This window comes from Hypomesus nipponensis, chromosome 9 (genome assembly GCF_054491055.1).
Source record: "Hypomesus nipponensis isolate SF chromosome 9, ASM5449105v1, whole genome shotgun sequence".
In the NCBI taxonomy this organism is placed as follows: domain Eukaryota; kingdom Metazoa; phylum Chordata; class Actinopteri; order Osmeriformes; family Osmeridae; genus Hypomesus; species Hypomesus nipponensis.
In genome coordinates, this window is record NC_140369.1 from 24132420 (window position 1) to 24152706 (window position 20287).

Consider the following 20287-nt stretch of genomic DNA (forward strand, 5'->3'; position numbering starts at 1 on the left):
CCAGTAGTGGAGGGTGTTACCTGTCAAGTGAGTCCAGCTCCTCTCACTCTGAGCGCATCATCTGGCCCTCCGCCCGTTTCTGCTCTCTGAGCAGCTTTTTACGGATTGCAGACAATTTACAGAGGACTTCCTTCTTGTACTCTGGTAGGCCGTCTGACACACATACACACACATACCAGTTACAACTAATGTACAATGTGTTGGTTCTAGTTATATGGAACATTTTGTGTTTGTGTGTGTGTGTTACCTGCAGCTCTCAGCTCCTTCCTAACAGCTGGGACAGAAGGTGTCTGGGATTGGAGCCCTGAAAGAGAACCCGTCTAAAAGGTGTGTGGGGGGAAGAGAGACATCAGTTTCTACCTGTTTTCAGACCATGCTCTCCATACTACGTTTATGGTTTATACAAGCGGTAACCTACAGGCATGGGGGTGGTGGGGCATTTCCTGTCCATGCTGGGGGGACTGGGGGTGGACTGAGGTGCCCTGTGTCTCTTCTGGAGGGTGGGGATGGGGGGCGAGATCTCCCTTTGCATCTGCAGATAGACAGTAAGATGGGGATCATACTGATATTTCTGTTGGTTCAAATCTTTCTAATAAAGTTTTGTGGTCCTCTCACCTCTCGAATGCGCGCCTGTCTCTCTTTCTCATAGCGCATCCTCCCAGCAGCAATCTCCTCTTCCTCCACCTTTTTGTCCTCTTCTCCTTTGCGAGACGGACCAGCTCCTTGTTTTTGGCCGTTTGCTGTTGTAAAAGGAGAAGACCAAACTTGATTTAGCTAATAACGGCTGAGTCACAAGAACACTCCTGAAAGAGAACACTCCTAAGAGGTGTCTGTGAGGGAAAGAGACATCTGTTTCTACCCGTTTTCAGATGATGCACTCCATAGCACGTTTATGGTTTATGCAAGCGGGTAACTTACAGACATGGAGGAGGTGGATCGTCTGCTGTCCATGCTGGGGGGACTGGGGGTGGACTGGGGGGCCCTGTGTCTCTTCTGGAGGGTGGGGATGGGGGGCGAGATCTCCCTTCGCATCTGCAGATAGACAGTAAGATGGGGATCATACTGATATTTCTGTTGGTTCAAATCTTTCTAATAAAGTTTTGTGGTCCTCTCACCTCTTGAATGCGCGCCTGTCTCTCTTTCTCATAGCGCATCCTCCCAGCAGCAATCTCCTTCTCCTCCACCTCTTTGTTCTTCTCCTCCACCTCTTTCCTCTTCTCCACTGCAAGACGGACCAGCTCCTTGTTTTTGCCCCTTTTCTGTTGCAAGAAGAACACCAAACTTTATTGAGCCAATAACAGCTGAGTTACAAGAACATGTCACACTCGCTTAAAATCGACCCTTACGTCAAGTGTTTATTGTCCACACCATAAAAATCTAATTCTACTATCAAGATTGTTCAGCATTGTTATTCAAGAGTGTGTGGTCCACATAAGATAACTTGTATACTGTATATTGCAAACGCATATACAGTCATTTCTGCCATATCCCTCTTAGCCCATCAGTGCCCAGCTGACCTCCATCTCCTTGAGTTTTCGGATCTCCTTCTCCTCGTCAAACTCCCTCTTTATTTGAGCCCTCTGCTCTGCCAGCCTCCTCTCCTCCTTCGCCTCCTCCAGACGTAGCTTCTCCTTCTCCTCTGCCTCCTTAAGGTACTTCTCCTCAATCTGGACAGGGCCCAAAAGGTAAACGGTTTGTTATACAAAATCATGTACCTGTGTGTGTGTGTGTGTGTGTGTGCGTGTGTGTGTGCGTGTGTTTGTGTACAGTACACAACATCCTGCAAATCAATGGCTTGTTGAAGCTAAAAGACCCTATAGCCACCAGAGGCCAGGGTCTTGAAATCTAAACAGAACACATCCCAAACCATACCACACAGTACCTGTTGTTTTAGGGCAAGCTTATACTTATCCAGTTCAGTGAGTTGATGAAGCGTTGGCTGGTTAGGAAACACATTTCCTCTGGCATACATGGAGGTCTGGACAGGGGCAAAACCTGCAAAGATAAAGTAGAACAGTCATATGCATTTTGTGTACGTGTGTATTACATTTGCGTGAAATGATGTGATGTCTGCAGTGTGCCAGCTGGTGCAGTGACTGTCTACCAGAGACTGTGTTGATGGGAGGCAGTCTGTCCTCTCTCGGGATGGGCCTGGTGGCTTTTTTCAGAGAGGTCTCGGGGTTCAGCCAAGCTTCCTCATTCTGCTTGTGCATCTGCTTCAGGTCAGCTAGACAGGCAAAGTACAGTCAGACACTATACACAGAAATATCTGCCATCAACTGAACTCCAATCAACCTATGCAATCCTGTAGGGTGAGCCAACATGGAGTGTAAGTGAACCATGCTACAACGTACTAATGAGGTCCCCTTGGGTGTCTCTGAGGGGTGCGCCGCACCCTCCCCGGCCCCATGGGTCATAGTTTTTTATTTCGGCCTCCAGCTTGGCCTCGGCCCGGTCCCTCTCTGCCTTCTCCAGCCTCCGGCGCTCCTGCTTCTCCTGGATCTGCAGGGATTCAAGGTTACAAAAGAATTTGGTGAGGAATACTGACTCGCCTGGCACTACATGTACCAGAGGTTTGAGGATAGACACAGTCAGCGTACACTATGACATCATCATGAACATGAGACTTTCAACTTGCACAACTCGAATAATTAGTCCTTTGTGAATAAAGATGGTCTTGTATTTACCTTTATCAGGTTATAGAAGCATAATGATTATTTCATTATGAAACAGAGTCGCTAAAGGCTCTAAATGGGAAGGATCCCCTTTGTGAATTAAAGTAACGTATAAAAAACATAAATCTACTTTGATGTACAACTGCTCTGTTTCATCTGACCAAAAGGCTACCTACTCCCTTTTCTCTACCCTTTCTGTCAAAAACCTTACATGCCACCATCACAAGGTCCACCTTGAAATGTCAGTCTCCATATCTCAATTTTAACCACAACACATCAAAGTTGATGAAGAACATTCCATGTTCTACAGTTCAGTCCACATTATGGTGAGTTTGTTCTTTCAATCCCGAAAAATTATCTATGAGCAGAACTAATTGCATTTGGTGTATTTTGGTACTGATTTCCAACTGATAGAGGTGGGGGGAGGAGGTCACCTGCTGTTCCAGTTCCTCCTGGTATGTTGGCGCCCTCCGCTCATCAGGCTCCACCCTTCCCAGTCTGGTGGTCCTGCTCTCTCTATAGGGGGGTCCACCCTCCTCAGCCCGGGGACCCCTGCCCTCGGCCAGGTGGTGCCCCCAGTGCGCCCCTGTCTGCTGGTTAGCCAAAAAACTCCTGGAAATGTCACTGGTCTGGACATGATCAGAACCTGCAAAGATGAAATATATTACAACCATGTGTATTCCATGCACATTAATGTATGTGTTATCTGCAATGTGCCAGCTGGTGCAGTGACTGTCTACCTGAGACTGCGTTGATGGGAGGCAGTCTGTCCTCTCTCAGGATGGGCCTGTTAGCTTTTTTCAGAGAGGTCTCGGGGTTCAGCCAAGCTTCCTCATTCTGCCTGTGCATCTGCTTCAGGTCAGCTAGATAGGCAAAGAACAGTCAGACACTATACACAGAAATATCTGCCATCGATTGAACTCCAATCAACTTATGCATTCCTGTAGGGTGAGCCAACATGGAATGTAAGTGAAACATGCTACAACGTACTAATGAGGTCCCCTCGGGTGTCTCTGAGGGGTGCGCTGCACCCTCCCCGGCCCCATGGGTTGTAGTTTTTTATTTCGGCCTCCAGCTTGGCCTCGGCCCGGTCCCTCTCTGCCTTCTCCAGCCTCCGGCGCTCCTGCTTCTCATGGATCTGCAGGGATTCAAGGTTACAAAAGAATTTGGTGAGAAATACTGACTCGCCTGGAACTACATGTACCAGAGGTTTGAGGATAGACACAGTCAGCGTACACTATGACAATGACATGAACATGAGACTTTCAACTTGCACAACTAGAATAATTTGTCCTTTGTGAATAAAGATGGTCTTGTATTTACCTTTATCAGGTTATAAAAGCATAATGAGTATTTCATTATGAAACAGAGTCGCTAAAGGCTCTAAATGGGAAGGATCCCCTTTGGGAATTAAAGTAACGTATAAAAAACACAAATCTACTTTGATGCACAACTGCTCTGTTTCATCTGACCAAAAGGCTACCTACTCCCTTTCCTCTACCCTTTCTGTCAAAAACCTTACATGCCACCATCACAAGGTCCACCTTGAAATTTCAGTCTCCACATCTCAATTTTAACCACAACATCTCAAAGTTGATAAAGAACATTCCATGTTCTACAGTTCAGTCCACATTATGGTGAGTTTGTTCTTTCAATCCCGAAAAATTATCTATGAGCAGAACTAATTGCATTTGGTGTATTTTGGTACTGATTTCCAACTGATAGAGGTGGGGGGGGGGAGGAGGTCACCTGCTGTTCCAGTTCCTCCTGGTATGTTGGCGCCCTCCTCTCATCAGGCTCCACCCTTCCCAGTCTGGTGGTCCTGCTCTCTCTATAGGGAGGTCCACCCTCCTCAGCCCAGGGACCCCTGCCCTCGGCCAGGTGGTGCCCCCAGTGCGCCCCTGTCTGCTGGTTAGCCAACAAACTCCTGGAAGTGTCACTGGTCTGGACATGATCAGAACCTGCAAAGATGAAATATATTAAAACCATGTGTATTCCATGCACATTAATGTATGTGTTATCTGCAATGTGCCAGCTGGTGCAGTGACTGTCTACCTGAGACTGCGTTGATAGGAGGCAGTCTGTCCTCTCTTCGGTTGGGCCTGGTGACATTGGCTTTTCTCTGAGAGGTCTCGGGGTTTAGCCAAGCTTCCTCATTCTGCCTGTGCATCTGCTTCAGGTCAGCTAGACAGGCAAATCATAAGAAGTGTTTCAAATACAAGATTCCAAAGTAAAATCAGCAGACCAGCAAACATTTTTACCCCTGACTTCAAAACTGTTTAAAATGTGGCCCTCTACAAAGTGACTATATCAAATCATGTTATTTGTATAGCCCTTCTTACAAACAATGTCACAGAGGGCTTCACAGATCAGATGAGCAAGTATACATATATGGGGATGAGCCTGTATCTCTCATCAATTTAACACAGATCCACTTATGCGATCCTGAAAGGTGAGCCAACAATGAAGGTAAGTGAACCATGCTACAACGTACTTATGAGGTCCCCTCGGGTGTTTCTGAGGGGTGCGCCGCACCCTCCCCGGCCCCATGGGTTGTAGTTTTTCATTTCAGCCTCCATCTTGGCCTCAGCCCAGTCTCTTTCTTTCTTTTCCAGCCTCAGGCGCTCCTGCTTCTCCTGGATCTGGAGGGATTCAAGATTTTGAAGGAATATGGTGAGGAATACTGACTCCCCTGGAACCACATGTACCAGAGATTTGAGGATAGACCCAGCCTAGATTGTGACATAATCATGAACACGAGACTGACTTTCACTGGGTGAGACGGTCTAAATGGGATGAATCATACTAACATACAAATGATGTTAAAAATCGATATATAAATCTACAACTTTTATAATTGATCTGACCAAAACATTCACTCCTCCATTCTCTGTGCCATTCACGTCAAAACATTACGTGCCCACCATCATTGCTCTACTTGTTTCAAACATAGACCAAGGTAAGACACAGAATCTCAACTCAAAGTTGATCAAGACAATTCCATGTATCATAGTAGGGAGGGGGGAGTCACCTGCTGTTCTAGTTCCTCTTTGTACGTTGGCGCCCTCCGCTCAACAGGCTCCACCCTTCCCAGTCTGGTGGTCCTGCTCTCTCTATAGGGAGGTCCACCCTCCTCAGCCCAGGGACCCCTGCCCTCGGCCGGGTGGTGGCCCATGTACACCCCTCTCCCCCCTTCAGTCAGAGTGGAGGGATCTCTTCTGAGGGAGGCACCGTACTCCTAGGAAAGAGAGAAAAGGCTTCATGCTATGAGCAGTGATCCATTTCAAATTACATTTACTCACCACAAATGAGGTGCAATTCACAGATCAGTATTCCTCTCACACCATTTATAAAATAAAAGCCAGTCAGCTCTCTGTACTCTACTGAATAAAGAGAAACTCACCCTTGTTTCCATGTAAGGACCATCTTGTTTTAACTTTGGGTGAAGCTTCATTTTCTGAAACTTTGGCCCTCTGTTGCTTGGGAAAGTTCTCAAGTTCTGTTTTCTTTTGCAGATGGAAAATTGTGAACACTTCTATGAACACAAGACGCTGTTTACCTACTAGTATTTGGCAACTGGTAAGGCACACAGGTAGCCTACTTAAGGCTTCTCTTCCAACTAAAGCACACCAAAAGTTCTCACAAATGATGTAACTCCCATATTTCTGACAGTGCTTGTTCTGAACTGTGCAATGACACTAATATTAGTGGTACGCATTAAGACCTTCTCTCTGTACTGAGTTTCTGTTTGTGTCAGTCTTAGCTAATATCGGCTGCCAAAAAGCGTCAGGCGTGACATCATACTGCTTTGGAATGCCAAGATGTGTCCGTTGCTATGTCAACTTCTGATTATGATGTCACGCCTGATGCATCTTTGCAGGGAAGTTCCCTATGGTAAAAGTGGGGGTATGCGCATGTAACGGGTTAAGATTTAGTTTACATTAAACAGACACCCCCTTCAATTTTTTAAATTCATATAAGTATTCTAATTTTCTATTATAGCGTGTTTGTACACGCCAGGTCTTTAGATGGCGCTGAAGCGCTCCGGTGAATCCGGTGAGACCATAGCTTCCTCCGAACCCGCTCTTTCAGCACTTCAAATGGCGAGCAGATACACAAATGGCAGACCCTGGCATCAGAGGTATCTGAAGTTGTTTTTATTTAAGGGACAATATCAACATTTTGTCAAATAACACTAATACATGCATTTATTTACTTTGTACACTCAGCACTGAATTCTTCTCCAGCAGTTCATAATGCTGAGTAGAATATGATGCTGACGGGAACAGTCTCCAAAGCATAAGAAATACCTTTTTTTTAAACAACTGCAAACCTTCAGTGCAGCAATACATTACTTAAACAATTATCATAATGGTTATATATCTTACACATGTGGTGTTGATACCACACACTGTAAAAAATAAATAAAAATAGACATGAAATTACCTCACTTTTTCTGTCTATTATACGTTTTTTTCCTGTATTGCTGAATGACAGTAAATACAGATAGAAAGACAATGGAAAACTGTAAATGTATTATTTTACATTAGAACTAGATGTAAAAAATATATAAGTATACATATCTGGCTACTACAGTACGGCACTATCTGGTGGCTGCTTGAATTGTCAAGTAACCCCGAAAGCGTCTGGAACGGAAGACGAAAGGTCGAAATTAGCTGTACGATTAACTAATTTGTCGTTATACCTGCCATTCGTATTGTACAGTACCATAGGCTACCTCCCCAGGCCGAAGCGATCTGGAACGGAAGACTACAAGGTCGCAAATTAGCTCTAGCTCTAACTTACGGTCTAACACTTTTGGTAACAGATAGTAGCAGAGATGTGCCGGGGAAACAGCTAGAGCCAACTCCTCTGTGAAAATAGGAGACCGTTTAGCGTTACTGTACACTGTTTACGAAAGTAGATCTAGACTAGCTAGCTATCTCTAGCTATAATCATCAGATTACACATTTCACAAGTGTTTCATATCACATTTTTTTTTGCTAGTCAAATCGTTTACTAATGAAATAATAAATCGTTTACTAATGAAATAATAAATCCAAAAACGAAAATGTGAGGAATGTTTAATTAAAGATTGAAAACAGATGTAGAGTTATGTTGTATGTATGTGCCCTGTGTCGCCCGGGCAACAGAAGCTATGTCAAGACTCATGAAGCTAACACCTCAGTCGCAGACTATTGTTTCCGAAAATAGATGTACTAGCTTAATAACAATGCGTACATCATATTGTACACTACATTTCATAATTTTGAGTAAATAGTTATTACCCTGGTGTCTTTGCTTGTGGCGTTTCTAGTTAGCCTATCATCTCCCAGAAGTTAACGAGCTGCTAAACTGATGTTCTGCTACAGGTAGTCAAGCATGTTTTCGTGACGTTAGTGACGTTAGTAACGTCAGTGACTGTGGCTAGCAAGTTAGCCACCGTTAGCTTCACTTTTCACCACAAAAACGTAATTTCCACTTAAACCGTGCAACAGAACGTAAATCCCAATACAAGCAACTCAATCGCTACCAAGACGAAACGTTTGACACCGGTTGTCTATGTAGTCCAAATATTAACAAAGTTTTAGGGGGGCAAAAAGAATAATAATATTAATATATATGTGAGATAACAATGGTTTGTGCTCGCCAAAGGCAAGCACACCCCAATTACAGCCAAATGTTGTTACTTAAAATGCACTAAAATGTCTGGGGGTTTTTTAACAAAAATTAAAAACATTTTCACGACAATGTTCTGTTAAAACACACAACTTCATTTTATAAATAAATAAATGTAAAGACGCCAGAGTAGGACGAAGGAAATTTGATTAGATAGTTGTGTAGCGGCAGCGCTCCTGTGACCCAGAATGCCCCGCGGCAAGCTGAAAAGCTACAGAGTTAAAGGTATAGGCTGAATACCAATACACCCCCTTACGCCTTCCCCTTAGTTTTGTGCATTCCTGTGAGAGCTAGTGGTGTCCCAATACTCTTTTGGAGCTAGGGGTATGGCTAAGACGAAAGGATATACACCCCTTAAAAACAAGTAAGATCGGGAGCTTACTTGAAACCTAGGGCTATGTGAATACTGCGCGACCGGCAGCAATGGCGGCCAGATCATCCAGAAATTCCTATAAATGTAATATTTTCGGTTTAATTAATTGGTAAAAAAAATTATGAGGTGAACTCTGAAGCACTGGGAATATCTGTAGTATCTGGATACTGATTACAGCATCTGGATGTTGTTTGTTGTGCACACGAGTTGTGTAGAATTTACGTTAAATCATTATTACTTATTTAGGCTGTATTGAGTATTTTTACTGATTGAAAATGCCGTTTTTTACAGAGAAGTTTAATTAATAAAAGTCATATTTACTGGCAAAGAACAGCCTATAATGTGATATTACAAATATATGGTACTAGAAAATTACAATAATTTTACGGTTAATTAATGTTAATGATTTTTTGTGTGTGTGTAATTTAATGGGTGTAATCTGGCATCCTAGCTGCCAGATTGTTCCAGTTTTTTTACACTTTTTTTTTTTAACATTGTACATGAACTATGTGATACAACATAATAAACATAATACAACAGTCAGATGCAAGCATAAAATACCTCTCAATTGAGTTAATTGCAAAAAGTGCCAACTTGTTCCCAGGTCATACATTAACCACAAAATCATGGGAAAGTACCATGAATGTTAGCTTTGGTTTTGTACATTTACATTTTGCAGATGCTTTTATCCAAAGCAACTTCCAAGAGAGAGCTTTGTGCTAAAATATTTTGGATCGCATACAACAGTTTAAATCAGTAACCACTAACCAACAAGAGCAACAAGTCCCTAAGCAAGAGTCATTGTGATCCTTGAGGAAACTAGCACTGGGTTCAGCAATCCATTCCGAAGTACCGTTGTTGAACAAGTGCGTCTTGAGCCTTCTCTTGAAGGTGGAGAGACAGTGTGTCTCTGATGGAGGTGGGGAGTTGATTCCACCACTGGGGGGCCAGGCAGGATAAGAGCTTGTGTTGGGACCGGGCGGTCTTGAGCGGTGGTACCACCAGGCGGTTGTCTGAAGAAGACCGTAGGTGGCGGTGTAAGGCTGCAGGAGAGACTTGATGTAGTCAGGTGCAGTCCCGTTCACTGCTATGAAGGTCAGTACCAGGGTCTTGAATACAATGTCCATTAGTCAGACACCTGCCTTCCAGAAACTAGAGTCAAGCTGGGATTATTGCACCAAGCAAGATTACTCAGTCAGGTAACTTCCATAATACCATGCAACAACTTTTCTGATAAATAGCAATAATCGATACTGAAAACAAATTGACATCTGCTTTGTCCCTTTCAATCCAAACCAGGACCAACGCCAGTCTCCCTTCTCTGCAGAACGCAGAGAAGGGTGTGACGGCATACCCCACCCTACCACCTTAACTACAAACTAACATTTTCTGCGGGAAACCCTGATTGAGACCTAAACCTGTCCTAAACAAAACAATCCCATTTGGCCTTTTCACAAGGACAAAATGGCAAGGAATGCAATGTAATTTGTGGTTTTAGTAGGTAACTAATTACTTTTGAAATATACCTTTTTGACTTTTGCTGGTCGGTCTTCATTTAAATCAAAGGATTTCTTTGGTTGTACTTAACTTTTGGCGCCATCAGTCCAAATGCATTCTCCTTTTATAAAACGCTCCCATTTCTTACAGAGGTTGCTGTAGTTGTCTGTTTTATTACACGTGGGAAAAGTTACGTTAGTTAATAAGATAGTTGTGTCAAAGCATTTTCTCGACACTGTACTTTCAATCAAAACTGGAAGTGATAAATCATGGAAGACCGATGTCGGAAATAAAAGATTTGTTTTAAACGACGGGACAGAAGATAAAAACATAACATAAAACAAGATAATAAATTGTTGAAGTTATTTTAAAGACTAAATTTACTACATTTTCAATAAATATTACTTTTTGTTGTGTACTGTAGCCTATATAGGCTACATTCATTTTTACTGAATGTTTATGAATTGTGGAATTGTGATGGCAAATTATGCTAGCTAACCTAGCTACTGTAGTCTGCTGAATTCATATATGAGAAAACAAAAGTCTGAGTCAGTGCCTCCCCAGCCACAAACAGGGTTCGTACAGATACTGTTTAATGAAATTCCAGTACTTTCAAGGACTTTTCAAGCACTATTTTGGGGGTTTTCAAGGCCCACAATCAGAATAAGAATCAGAAAGGGATTTATTCGCCATGAAAGTTTGCACAGACAAGGAATTTACTTTAGCAGGAAGGTGCATACAATAAACATATAGGAACCTAAAATTAAAATATGTGGACTATCTATACTAAGGGTACATAAACTAGCAGGACTAAGTGGAATTACAATTAAATAAAATGTGCAATAAAATATAAGTTGCCAGAAAAAAATATAAGTTGCTAAAATACAATATGAAAATACAAAAAATATTACAAAAGATACAAATGTACAAGGTAGAATTGTGTAGATATAATGTGTTTTTGCAGAAAGTAATTTAGAGTCAGTGTGGACCCTTGGCCTTGTTGAAGAGGCCAACAGTGAAAGGGAAAAAACTGTTTTTGTGGCGTGAAGTATTGGTCCTAATGGACTGCAGCCTTCTGCCGGAGGGGAGTGACTGAAACAGGGAGTGGCCAGGGTGGGAGGAGTCGGCCACAATATTCCTCGCTCGTCTCAGGGTCCTCGAGGTGTGCAGGTCCTCGAGGGAAGGCAGATTGCAGCCAATCACCTTCTCAGCAGTGCGGATAATACGCTGCAGCCTGCTCTTGTCCTTGGCAGTGGCAGCAGCGTACCAGGTGGTGATGGAGGAGGTGAGGATGGACTCAATGATGGCTGAGTAGAAGTGCACCATCATTGTCTTTGGCAGGTTGAATTTCTTCAGCTGCCGAAGGAAGTACATCCTCTGTTGTGCTTTCTTGATGAGGGAGCCGATGTTCAGTTCCCACTTGAGGTCCTGGGAGAGGATAGTGCCCAGGAAGCGGAAGGACTCCACAGTGTTGACTGGGGAGTCACTCAGGGTGATGGGGGTGAGTGGGGCTGAGTTCTTCCTGAAGTCCACAACCATCTCCACTGTCTTAAGAGCATTAAGCTCTAGGTTGTTCTGGCTGCACCAGGTCACCAGGTTGGCCGCTTCCCACCTGGTGACCCACCGATTTGTTTGTTTTAATTGTTTGTTTGTTTTATTTGGATCCCCATTAGCTCCAGCACAAGCTGAAGCTATTCTTCCTGGGGTCCTACAATCTATCATGTGACAATACAATTTACGACATCACATTTCACACCATACACACAAAACATTATTCACATTACAAATCATATTTACAATAAACACATACACATAAAACTAGGACATCAGGTATTATTCAATTACTGATTCTATAGCCTTATATGTTACGTTGAATTATTATTATTGGAAAAACAAAAACATATATATATAAATACAGTGAAAACTGAAATACAGTTATGTTGTTTTATTAAGGACTGTTGGTTTTTTCCTAAATTGTTAGCATCATAAGTATGCCAGATCAGATTCTGCAACGTAAAGGAGGAACTTACACATTTTTTTTTATTCATTTAGGATGAGAGTTATATTAAGGAAGATAATTTAAGAGGAGCTCAGCTCACTTACTATTGCAACCTTGACAACTAGAGTGGCAATACAAATGTTTTTGTTTGGATGTATGTGTATGACTGTATATATGTGGTTTAATTTAGTTATTTTCTGTAAACTATTTTGCTCCGACATAGAAGCTAAAAGTATGAATTTAAAAAAAAGATACCCTTGGTATGTTACATAAACTACCGAAGAAAGGTCTTAAAATTGCCCATGTTAATATATGCAGTCTCAGGAATAAATTGAGTGATTTAACAGATATACTGCAACCAAATAACTTGCATATATTGGCAGTGTCCGAAACTCATTTAGACTTTACATTTGATGATGCAACTTTAATGATTGATGGATACAGCATTTTTAGGAATGACAGGAATGAACATGGAGGAGGAGTTGCTATTTATGTTCAACATCATATGCCTGTCAAAGTGATGCCAGATTTAATGTACTCTAGTATTGAAGTAATTTGGTTAAAAGTTAGCCTGAAACATCTTAAGCCAATACTCATAGGATGCTGTTACAGACCTCCAAATGCTAATAGTGAGTATTTGGACAAAATATGTGATATGCTAGATCATGCTAGTAGTATGAATCTTGAAACTTACTTAATGGGTGACTTCAACATAGATTGGAATTATTCTGACTGTCCTAGGAAAATCAAATTAATGAGCACAGCAACGGCATGTGGATTATCACAGGTAATGAATAAACCGACTAGAATATGTGTAAAAAAGGATGGCACTCAATCAGTTTCCTGTATTGACCACATGTTTATAAATAGACCAGAACTTTGCTCATATTGTGTATCTGTGCCAATTGGTTGTAGTGACCATAATCTCATTGCAATTGTAAGGAAAACAAAAGTTCCTAAATTGGGTCCAAAAGTAATAATGAAAAGATCATTTAGAAGATTCAATCAAGAACAATATGAAGAGGATATTAAAAATGCAAATTGGTCAGAAGTATTTCTACAAAAGGATCCAGAGAAAGCTTTTCAGTTCTTTGATAGAACGTTAATGACAATTGTAGAAAATCATGCACCAATAAAAAAGTTTACTGTTCGAAATGTCAACACCCCGTGGTTAGATCAAGAATTAAAAGATCTTATGAAAGAGAGAGATGTAACTAAACAAGTAGCAATTTTATCTGAATTCAAATCAGACTGGCAAATATATTGTAAACTTAGTAACTATGTTACTAAGTTGAATAAGAAGAAAAAGAAATTGTATTACAGCAAGAAAATTACAGAAACAAAACATGATAGTAAACAATTATGGAATACATTGAATAATATATTAAGAGGAAATAATAAATCAACTCCAGGTTATTTAGAAAGTGAAGGTGAATTTTTTTACTAAACCCAGTGATATAGCGAATCATCTCAATGACTATTTCATAAATAAAATAAATAATCTTTAAAATAGTACACAGTCATATAAAATAGATGTATCAACTACATTGATAAATAAGATGATGGAAGGTAAAACATGTAGTTTTAAATTCAAGAGTGTCAGTGGTTCCAAAGTGGAATTACTTCTGATGAATTGTAAAAACAAACCACCTGGTGTTGACTATCTTGAATATAAGTTGCTTAAACCAATAGTTTCAATCATTGCTCCTACTATTGCTCATATAATTAATGTGTGTTTTAAGGAAAATATATGTTTGAGAGCATGGAAAATTAGTAAAGTGGTGCCAATACCTAAAAATAAGAAAATGCCTTTCTCTGGCTCAAACAGTAGACCAATAAGTTTATTACCAATTCTTGGTAAAATAATGGAAAGAATTGTTTATGAACAGATTCAGTCTTATTTTTTAAACGATGATTTAATTACAAATTTTCAACATGCATATAGAGGAAAACACTCAACAGCCGCTGCCTTGACTCAGATGGTAGATGACTGGTTTAAGGATATGGAGGAAAGGAAAATAATAGGTGTTGTAATGCTGGATTTTACTGCAGCATTTGATATCATTGATCATGATTTACTGTTAAAAAAATTGAAATATTATGGTTTTTCAGGAACTGCATTATTATGGATGGAAAGTTATTTGACAGAAAGAAGACAATTAGTTTACTTTAATGGAAGTTTTTCAGAGGTAAGGGTTGTGGAACACGGCGTGCCTCAAGGAAGTTGTCTTGGGCCGCTCCTCTACTCAATCTTTACCAACGATCTTCCATTGGTTTTAGATAAAGCAAGCCTTTCAATGTTTGCTGATGATTCCACTATATATTTAGCAGGAACTGATATTGGTGAATTAAATACAAACCTACAAAAAGAGCTACAGTTAGTGGTGGACTGGATAAGGAGTAACAAATTGATTCTCAATGTATCTAAAACAACTTGTTTAGTGGTTGGAACTCCATTTTCTTTATGTTCCAAACCAAAACTTGAACTCAGCATAGAGAAGAATTCTGTGGAGCAAAGAGAAGAGGCTAAACTTTTGGGAGTGACGATAGATCATACATTGTCTTGGGATAGACATGTTCAAAAACTGGTAACTAAAATGCGCAACACTTTGTCTGTTATTAAAAGGTGTGCAAAACACTTTACACCACAGACTGTCAAACAAGTAATTCTTTGTTTTTTTCACACCTTGATTATTGTTCTGTTGTCTGGTCCAGCACCTCAACAATTAATATAAGAAAACTACAAGTAATACAGAATAAAGCGGCACGTGTGGCTCTCATGTGGGTTTAGATTGAATGTGGCTAAAATGCATGAAAGACTCGCATGGTTTACAGTTGAAAACGGATTTTTGTATTCACTAATGTTCTTTATACACAATATTATAACAAACAAAACACCTTTTACTATATATTCAAAATTATCATTTAGTAATGAGATACATCACTATCCAACAAGGCATGCAGTAGGAGGTAGTTTTATGTTACCGAAGGTGAAAACCAAATCGATTCAACGTGCAGTCAGGTATAGAGCAATGTGTGAATGGAACGCTCTTCCAAATACCATCAAACAACAAAACACCCAGTATGGTTTTAAAAAATCACTTAAGAACCATCACCTTCAAAGACATTGCAATAATTAAGATCAATTAAGAGAGATTCAGTCATAGGGCTTTCATTATATCTGATTTAAAAATAGATATGATATAAAATCAAAAAATCTATTCGGAGTAGCGTAATCTTGTCAACTTCTCAATATTATTTATTTTTTGTATTTTTTCTTTTTGTATGTGTGACATGTGTTTATTGTAAATATGATTTGTAATGTGAATAATGTTTTGTGTGTATGGTGTGAAATGTGATGTCGTAAATTGTATTGTCACATGATAGATTGTAGGACCCCAGGAAGAATAGCTTCAGCTTGTGCTGGAGCTAATGGGGATCCAAATAAAACAAACAAACAATTAAAACAAACAAATCGGTGGGTCACCAGGTGGGAAGCGGCCAACCTGGTGACCTGGTGTAGCCAGAACAACCTAGAGCTTAATGCTCTTAAGACAGTGGAGATGGTTGTGGACTTCAGGAAGAACACAGCCCCACTCACCCCCATCACCCTGAGTGACTCCCCAGTCAACACTGTGGAGTCCTTCCGCTTCCTGGGCACTATCCTCTCCCAGGACCTCAAGTGGGAACTGAACATCGGCTCCCTCATCAAGAAAGCACAACAGAGGATGTACTTCCTTCGGCAGCTGAAGAAATTCAACCTGCCAAAGACAATGATGGTGCACTTCTACTCAGCCATCATTGAGTCCATCCTCACCTCCTCCATCACCACCTGGTACGCTGCTGCCACTGCCAAGGACAAGAGCAGGCTGCAGCGTATTATCCGCACTGCTGAGAAGGTGATTGGCTGCAATCTGCCTTCCCTCGAGGACCTGCACACCTCGAGGACCCTGAGACGAGCGAGGAATATTGTGGCCGACTCCTCCCACCCTGGCCACTCCCTGTTTCAGTCACTCCCCTCCGGCAGAAGGCTGCAGTCCATTAGGACCAATACTTCACGCCACAAAAACAGTTTTTTCCCTTTCACTGTTGGCATGAGAGTCTTGAGAGTCTTTCATGCATTTTAGCCACATTCAATCTAAACCCACATGAGAGCCACACGTGCCGCTTTATTCTGTATTACTTGTAGTTTTCTTATATTAATAGTTGAGGTGCTGGACCAGACAACAGAACAATAATCAAGGTGTGAAAAAAACAAAGCATGAATTACTTGTTTGACAGTCTGTGGTGTAAAGTGTTTTGCACACCTTTTAATAACAGACAAAGTGTTGCGCATTTTAGTTACCAGTTTTTGAACATGTCTATCCCAAGACAATGTATGATCTATCATCACTCCCAAAAGTTTAGCCTCTTCTCTTTGCTCCACAGAATTCTTCTCTATGCTGAGTTCAAGTTTTGGTTTGGAACATAAAGAAAATGGAGTTCCAACCACTAAACAAGTTGTTTTAGATACATTGAGAATCAATTTGTTACTCCTTATCCAGTCCACCACTAACTGTAGCTCTTTTTGTAGGTTTGTATTTAATTCACCAATATCAGTTCCTGCTAAATATATAGTGGAATCATCAGCAAACATTGAAAGGCTTGCTTTATCTAAAACCAATGGAAGATCGTTGGTAAAGATTGAGTAGAGGAGCGGCCCAAGACAACTTCCTTGAGGCACGCCGTGTTCCACAACCCTTACCTCTGAAAAACTTCCATTAAAGTAAACTAATTGTCTTCTTTCTGTCAAATAACTTTCCATCCATAATAATGCAGTTCCTGAAAAACCATAATATTTCAATTTTTTTAACAGTAAATCATGATCAATGATATCAAATGCTGCAGTAAAATCCAGCATCACAACACCTATTATTTTCCTTTCCTCCATATCCTTAAACCAGTCATCTACCATCTGAGTCAAGGCAGCGGCTGTTGAGTGTTTTCCTCTATATGCATGTTGAAAATTTGTAATTAAATCATCGTTTAAAAAATAAGACTGAATCTGTTCATAAACAATTCTTTCCATTATTTTACCAAGAATTGGTAATAAACTTATTGGTCTACTGTTTGAGCCAGAGAAAGGCATTTTCTTATTTTTAGGTATTGGCACCACTTTACTAATTTTCCATGCTCTCAAACATATATTTTCCTTAAAACACACATTAATTATATGAGCAATAGTAGGAGCAATGATTGAAACTATTGGTTTAAGCAACTTATATTCAAGATAGTCAACACCAGGTGGTTTGTTTTTACAATTCATCAGAAGTAATTCCACTTTGGAACCACTGACACTCTTGAATTTAAAACTACATGTTTTACCTTCCATCATCTTATTTATCAATGTAGTTGATACATCTATTTTATATGACTGTGTACTATTTTAAAGATTATTTATTTTATTTATGAAATAGTCATTGAGATGATTCGCTATATCACTGGGTTTAGTAAAAAAATTCACCTTCACTTTCTAAATAACCTGGAGTTGATTTATTATTTCCTCTTAATATATTATTCAATGTATTCCATAATTGTTTACTATCATGTTTTGTTTCTGTAATTTTCTTGCTGTAATACAATTTCTTTTTCTTCTTATTCAACTTAGTAACATAGTTACTAAGTTTACAATATATTTGCCAGTCTGATTTGAATTCAGATAAAATTGCTACTTGTTTAGTTACATCTCTCTCTTTCATAAGATCTTTTAATTCTTGATCTAACCACGGGGTGTTGACATTTCGAACAGTAAACTTTTTTATTGGTGCATGATTTTCTACAATTGTCATTAACGTTCTATCAAAGAACTGAAAAGCTTTCTCTGGATCCTTTTGTAGAAATACTTCTGACCAATTTGCATTTTTAATATCCTCTTCATATTGTTCTTGATTGAATCTTCTAAATGATCTTTTCATTATTACTTTTGGACCCAATTTAGGAACTTTTGTTTTCCTTACAATTGCAATGAGATTATGGTCACTACAACCAATTGGCACAGATACACAATATGAGCAAAGTTCTGGTCTATTTATAAACATGTGGTCAATACAGGAAACTGATTGAGTGCCATCCTTTTTTACACATATTCTAGTCGGTTTTTTCATTACCTGTGATAATCCACATGCCGTTGCTGTGCTCATTAATTTGATTTTCCTAGGACAGTCAGAATAATTCCAATCTATGTTGAAGTCACCCATTAAGTAAGTTTCAAGATTCATACTACTAGCATGATCTAGCATATCACATATTTTGTCCAAATACTCACTATTAGCATTTGGAGGTCTGTAACAGCATCCTATGAGTATTGGCTTAAGATGTTTCAGGCTAACTTTTAACCAAATTACTTCAATACTAGAGTACATTAAATCTGGCATCACTTTGACAGGCATATGATGTTGAACATAAATAGCAACTCCTCCTCCATGTTCATTCCTAAAAATGCTGTATCCATCAATCATTAAAGTTGCATCATCAAATGTAAAGTCTAAATGAGTTTCGGACACTGCCAATATATGCAAGTTATTTGGTTGCAGTATATCTGTTAAATCACTCAATTTATTCCTGAGACTGCATATATTAACATGGGCAATTTTAAGACCTTTCTTCGGTAGTTTATGTAACATACCAAGGGTATCTTTTTTTTAAATTCATACTTTTAGCTTCTATGTCGGAGCAAAATAGTTTACAGAAAATAACTAAATTAAACCACATATATACAGTCATACACATACATCCAAACAAAAACATTTGTATTGCCACTCTAGTTGTCAAGGTTGCAATAGTAAGTGAGCTGAGCTCCTCTTAAATTATCTTCCTTAATATAACTCTCATCCTAAATGAATAAAAAAAAATGTGTAAGTTCCTCCTTTACGTTGCAGAATCTGATCTGGCATACTTATGATGCTAACAATTTAGGAAAAAACCAACAGTCCTTAATAAAACAACATAACTGTATTTCAGTTTTCACTGTATTTATATATATATGTTTTTGTTTTTCCAATAATAATAATTCAACGTAACATATAAGGCTATAGAATCAGTAATTGAATAATACCTGATGTCCTAGTTTTATGTCCATATAACAATTCCCAACTCCTCGAGATGTATGTCAGGCAGTTCTCAATTCAGTTCCGTTCATCATACCTGACCCTGTCCTACTACTAGTTAACCGCCAGACAGCGTTGGTTCAATCACTTGATTGTAGTAGATGTCTCCTGACTTTTGATCTTGAAAATATTTTGTGTCTCCATTGAATGTTATAATTAGTGTCGCAGGATGAATCAGACCATGTTTTATTCCTGCCTGATGTAATTTCATTCTGAGATCTTTAAACTGCGCTCTTCTCTTAGACACTTCTGCTGTTAAATCTGGAAATATTTTGATATTCATCCCTCTGAAGTGGAAGACTTTTTCCTGCTTTGCCATTTGTAAAATAGCCTCTTTGGTCGCATACCTCTGCATCCTGACGATCATCGGTCTCGAACCATGAATTGTAACAGGGCCCACTCTGTGCGCGATTTCCACTTCGGGTTTATAAGGCAATTTTTTGTCTTTAAATACCTCATTAAAGAAGGACTCCATGAATTCGGTGGGGTTTCCTTTTTCTATATCTTTGTTGAGGTTAAATCTGCGGCTGTGACTCTCCAGCTTTTCAGTTTTGTCCCTCAATTCTTTGTTTTCTTTCTGGAGACCTTTACAGATGCGTTCCGCTCTTTCCAGAAATGCATTTTCATTTTAAGAATGTGGCTGCATTATTTGACTCATAAATAAAATGAGTAATCAATCATTCTATTTGCATTTTAATTTTCTTCTTTAAGACTGCTCATTCTTTCACTTAATTAAAATGAAAACGAAAAAGACATATGAAATTTAATTTTCAAAATATGCCCCAGCAAATAGATACCAAAATTCAATTTGAAATGTAAAATTCGAAAATGAAAATGCATTTCCAGAAATGCGTTTTCATTTTAAGAAAGTGGCTGCAAAATCGTGACCACAATTCAAATTCAAATGCATTTCCAGAAA

At 39.6% G+C, this 20287-nt stretch overlaps 1 protein-coding gene and 1 long non-coding RNA gene across 2 annotated transcripts; both read right to left on the bottom strand.

Moving 5' to 3' along the window:
• Positions 1-690: 690 nt before the first annotated feature.
• On the bottom strand, positions 691-1215 carry LOC146273598 (uncharacterized). Its single transcript, XR_014766739.1, has 3 exons — positions 1116-1215; positions 919-1032; positions 691-740 (listed from the first exon to the last, which is right to left on the bottom strand). It is a non-coding gene; the product is annotated as an uncharacterized LOC146273598 (long non-coding RNA).
• Positions 1216-2651: 1436 nt separating this feature from the next.
• On the bottom strand, positions 2652-4664 carry LOC146273599 (centrosome and spindle pole-associated protein 1-like). The gene is made up of 5 exons (XM_084704023.1): positions 4425-4664; positions 3666-3813; positions 3416-3538; positions 3110-3321; positions 2652-2657 (listed from the first exon to the last, which is right to left on the bottom strand). The coding sequence occupies exons 1-5, from the start codon at positions 4662-4664 to the stop codon at positions 2652-2654; spliced, it is 729 nt and encodes a 242-aa protein (XP_084560149.1).
• Between the last annotated feature and the right edge of the window lie 15623 nt (positions 4665-20287).